The following is a 4,689-nucleotide window of genomic DNA, read 5'->3' as shown; positions in this document are numbered from 1 at the left end:
CTGGCACAGGACACCCTTGAAGCCCACGGGGCAGATGCAGCGCTGGTTCTGGTAGCAGGTGCCACCATTCTGGCAGAGCAGGAGCTCGTCATCACAGACATTGGCTACGAGGTGGGAGGGAGGGAAGGACACGGTGTTAATCTGGGGCATATTAAATGCCTTGACTGCAGCAGAAACTAGAAACTTTTAGCCTTCTTTGGCTCCTGGGGGTTAAATTATCCAGCCTTCATAGTACAGTCCCAAGGCCAGAGGAACACTGCGGGGGCTGCAGACACCGGGAGCAAAGCCAGATTTGGGAGGAAGGGCCGGAGTCTGCTCACCCTACATCACAGGGCCCCTGAGCAGGCGCTGCTGAAGGTCTCCCTCTTGTCTGGAGCCACCTCACTCCTCCCTCTGGCTCAGGTACTTACGGAAGCAGCCCTGTCTCCAGTAGTAGTTGGGCAGGCAGTCGTCGCACTTGGGCCCCGTGGCACCTTCCTTGCATTCACAGTAGCCGGTCTCGTTGCAGCGGTCGTGCATGGAGCCGATCTGGTTGCAGTTACATTCTGGCCAAAGACAGGGCTGTTAGCGCCTGCCCTGCCTGCGGCCTTTGTGCCCGCTGATGCCCTGGAAGGGTGTTGGGGACTTTGGGAAAGCCTGGCCATGTGCTGCAGGGGGGACCTTAGGGCCATGGGTGTAAAGACCAACCCTCTCTGGAGCTGAGCAGCTCCTGGTAAAGCAAGAATCAAGTTGGAAAGACATTATGTGGACTTCATTTTCAGGGGAGAGATGCCTCGAAGCAGAGACCATCAGCGCTGCTGTCCTTGGGCAGGATGCAGCACCCTCCAGAGAGGAGTTGAACTGAAGCCCACCCCACAGAGCGAGGTCCTACATGAGCCGTCCTACATGCTGGTGCCACTGCCCGAGGCCTCCAGAGTGCTCACCTATGCATACATTCTCGTCATCCAGCTCCGCCGAGCTGTTGCGGTAGAAGCCCAGGCGGCAGTGCTGGCAGTGCTGGCCCCTCGTGTTGTGTTTGCAGCTCACGCAGGTCACCACGTTCAGGAAGTCGATGTAGCTGCAGCGGTTGGAGTGGCCGTAGCACTCGCAGTCTGCAGAGAGGAGGAGAGAGCTGGAGAGCTGAGCTAGGAGCATCCTCCCTTGTTGAGGGGTAAAGGTGAGGAGCCACAAGGCTTTGGAGGAGGCTTCTGCTCGGGTGATCCACCAAGGCCACTGCTGACACAGGGCTGGGCGGGATGAGCGTGCACAGCGCTGCTGCTCTTCACTGCCCCGGGGGAATGGGGCTGGAAGGCACTGCTCAGAGAGCAGAGGGGAGTCCGGGGTGAGGACAGGCAGGAGCCAAGCCTCGGCTGTCCCAGGACATGATCTCTTTAAGGAAATGCATCACCACGGGAGCAGGGAGTCAGGTGCTAAAGAGCTGCCTTGGTACTGAGCAGAGCACGGTTTGGTGCCCAAGTTTGGCGCTGGTGGGGCTGCAGAGCCTCCAAGGGATCAGGGCTGGGGTGCAGAGCCCCAGCGGAGGCTCTGCTGAAGGCTACACTCTGCCTCGCTGTGGCAAGGAGGGGACTGGACCATGGGACGGGCTGTCAGAGGGTGCATCCCTCCAGTGATGGGAAGGTCCTGGACAAGGCTAAAGTGAAGCCCAGGTAAAACCTTGCTGCCTCTCCGACCTTTTCCCCTCTCAGCATGCCCCTGGCTGTTGCACCTCCCGAATCAGCGCTGGAGGTGAACTATGGTGACTCCTGGGTTAGATGCTTAAAATGAGTGTGTGCAAGGGAGTGTGCCTTGCGTGGGGTCCATCAAAAGATGGTGAACCAGTGCGTGTTTGAACCAGGGCTGCCTGGCACAGCACAGGGATGCCAGCAAAGGCTGCTGGTGGGCTGGAAGATGCACCATCACTTGGCTGAGCACTGCTCCTGTCCCCAGGGCTGACCTCTCGGCTGTGGGCACATGTTAGAAAACAACCAGCTAGGTTTCCTTTGTAGCCAGAGGGATTTGAGCTCTTGCTTCTGCTGTTTGCTTTTTATTACTGTGACGGGATGGTGACTGCCTTGTAGCATTAGATTCAGGCCTCTGGATCTTCCTGGAAGTTTAAAAGTGTAACACAGGAGGAGAGGAGGTACCCTAGCTGCCTTGTGGCCCAGCTGCCCTGGTCAGGAGGTGTCCCAGCCAGCACGACCAGGGGATAACGTGAGCAGAAACTGTCAGCCAGCTCTGAGCTTCCCCAGCCTTCAGAGAGGAGGAGGGAAGCTGGGAGCTGGGGTTTTGTTCCAAGCTCTAGCATTAAGCATTCATGGATGGCAGAGGGATGGAGGGAAGGGAGTGGGCTGGCATGTGCACGTGACTGAAGGAGGAGATGTCCCAATGAAATGATGACCAGGGAAGATGGAGCAGGGCAGAGGCTTCCCCATGGTTCACAGCTGCCGGAGGAGGACCTGAGTCCATTGTAATCTTGACTTGCTGTGAAAAAACTTCCACTGTTTGACCAATACCCAAAGAACTTCAGCTCAAATACTTCTGGCAGCCACATTCCCCAGTGTTTTTTCACCCTAGGATGCACTCCTACACACAGCTAACCACGACAGCAAGTCCTCCCCGTCTTCTCTCTGTCAGAGGTTGCTGGACCACATCACCTGGGCAAAGCCCTGGAGCACCGTGCTCCCTCCTCTTACCTTTATATGTTTCAATAGGAGCCACTGGGCCAGAGCCTGGTTTGAGCCGGAAGAGTTTTGAGCTCTTTGAGGATGCTTAAGAAAAATCAGAGACATGCTTTTTCTCACTGCTTAGCACCACTCCACGTCCTACTCTACCGCGACCAGCTCTGCTACGAGAACAATGCCGAGCTGAGCCAAGAGCACTGCTCTGGCAGCGCTGGCATCTATTTCTGCACCAGGCAGCTGGTAGCTGCTAAATTTCTCCCCCTTTTCTCCCCTCCTCAAAGTTTGGTGCGTGAAAACCTCAATGCACAGTGCTATTGCAATGCACAGAGCTGGGAGGAGCTACTCACACATTCCCTGTTACTCACATTCGGTGGCACGAATCGGGTTATTCAGGGTAAGGATCCATGAGTCTGAACAGTTTAACAAATAAAATCTACAGGCCAACGCCTCAGTTTGATGGAGGTCAGGCCAAGCGGCACCCAAAAAGCTGCTAGGAGTGCAGCTAGGAGGACAAAGGCTGGAGGTGGTATCTGGTAGGGCTTGCTGCAGCGTCCTGCAGAGCACACGATGCTCCAGCCCGGCTTGTCCCCACCAGCACGTACCTGACTTTTTCCCGTGCCTCTTGCCTGCAGAGTGTGCTGTGCGCCCTGCTTTGCTCTTCGGAGCTGCTACACAAATGATAAAACACATCTGAGTGCTGTGGGGGTGAAGGCTGTTGCTTCCAAATCGAGCTGGTGGGGTTTGGTTCTTGGGGAGGTTTTGTGTTTTGTTAACCCCAGTAAGGGCAAGGTCAAGCCTTGCTGAGATCCCACAGGGTGTTTAGGAATGGGGCCCACCAGTTGTTGTGGTGTGCCAGTCCTTGCACAGCACTGTGGTGCTCGGGGATGCGCTGTGTGGGCATTGGCATCTACATCCCCACAGTGACAGCGATGGCAGAAGGTGGCCATGCCCCCCACCCCAGGGCTCAGCCATGCTCAGAGTGGGACCACTTTTGCTTCTGACACCATCAGTGACGCTGCTGTGGCACCAGGGCCTCCTCGGGTCTGCATGGCTTCCCCTGGTCCCATGGTGGACCGGCAGGATGTCCAGACTCTCTTACACCAACATGGCCTCTCTAGCCTCCACGGCTCTGCTCTGTCACCATGGCATCCCTATCCCCTGGCATAATGGCGAGCAGGGAACATGGTGGCCTCTCCTCATGGATGCTTAGCAGTGGCATGGCACAGTGTGGTGGGATTGGGGTCTGTTGTCCCCACCAAGAGGGAATTGGGGCAGCCCAGAGAGGAAGGATCAGCTCAGTGGGTCCCTGGGCTGCTCCAGAGCCCCACATCTCTTCAGTGAGTGCTGCAGGTGGCCCTGGGGTCATATCCCTGTGTAGAAGTCCCCACAGTTGTGCCTATCCCTCATAAGGAGCAGCCACGCCTGTGAGGAGGCTCCACGGGGTGTTGGTAGCAGGATGATCTTCTAATGAGGCTTGGCCCTTTGGGCCAGAGTAGATGATCCGCCCAGTTCCTCTTGCCCCGTTCCTCTTGGCTGGGGGAATGTGTGGGGCCCTCGTCCTATGGCAAGAAACCCCTTCCCAAAGCAGTGGGGGTGCCCAGGACCACCCTTGCAGCCATCCCAGCCCCAAAGGCATCTCCAGAAATATCTCCATGGGGCTGGGTGAGCAGAACTGAGCTGAGGTGGACTCTCTGAGCAGGAAAGCGGATGGTACAGTAGTGGGTTGTGCTGAGGATGGGTGGGTTGTCCTGGCCTGTGGGCATCTGTCCTGTCCCACCCTTGGGGATGGGCATGGCCTTACCTCGAATGTTCTCAGGAGGGTCTGGTGGCTTCAGCTTGGGTCCAAGAGCTGTTGTGTTTGGTGGGCGCTCAACAGCTTACAGTGGCATCAGTTAGACAGAAGATCCGATTTAATACAGATCCCCCTCTTTTTTGCTTAAAAAGGTGGCAAAGGGACACTGGAAGCTCTAGGCAGGTATCTAAGGAGGGTTGGTTGAGCTATATCTGTTTGAGGATGTGTTGAAGCAGG

General features: G+C 56.6%; 1 protein-coding gene across 1 annotated transcript in view; it reads right to left on the bottom strand.

Moving 5' to 3' along the window:
• Positions 1 to 4,689, bottom strand: part of NTNG2 (netrin G2) — a 45,631-nt gene that overhangs the window by 237 nt on the left and 40,705 nt on the right. Inside the window, 3 exon segments of the mRNA XM_010141250.1 lie at positions 1 to 104; positions 411 to 545; positions 924 to 1,091. Of these exon segments, the coding sequence (XP_010139552.1) occupies positions 1 to 104; positions 411 to 545; positions 924 to 1,091 (407 nt within the window).

Source organism: Buceros rhinoceros, unplaced genomic scaffold, assembly GCF_000710305.1.
Source record: "Buceros rhinoceros silvestris isolate BGI_N320 unplaced genomic scaffold, ASM71030v1 scaffold11690, whole genome shotgun sequence".
NCBI classification, from domain to species: Eukaryota; Metazoa; Chordata; class Aves; order Bucerotiformes; family Bucerotidae; genus Buceros; species Buceros rhinoceros.
Note: the sequence above shows the minus strand (reverse complement) of the source record. Positions and strands in the feature narration are given on the sequence as shown.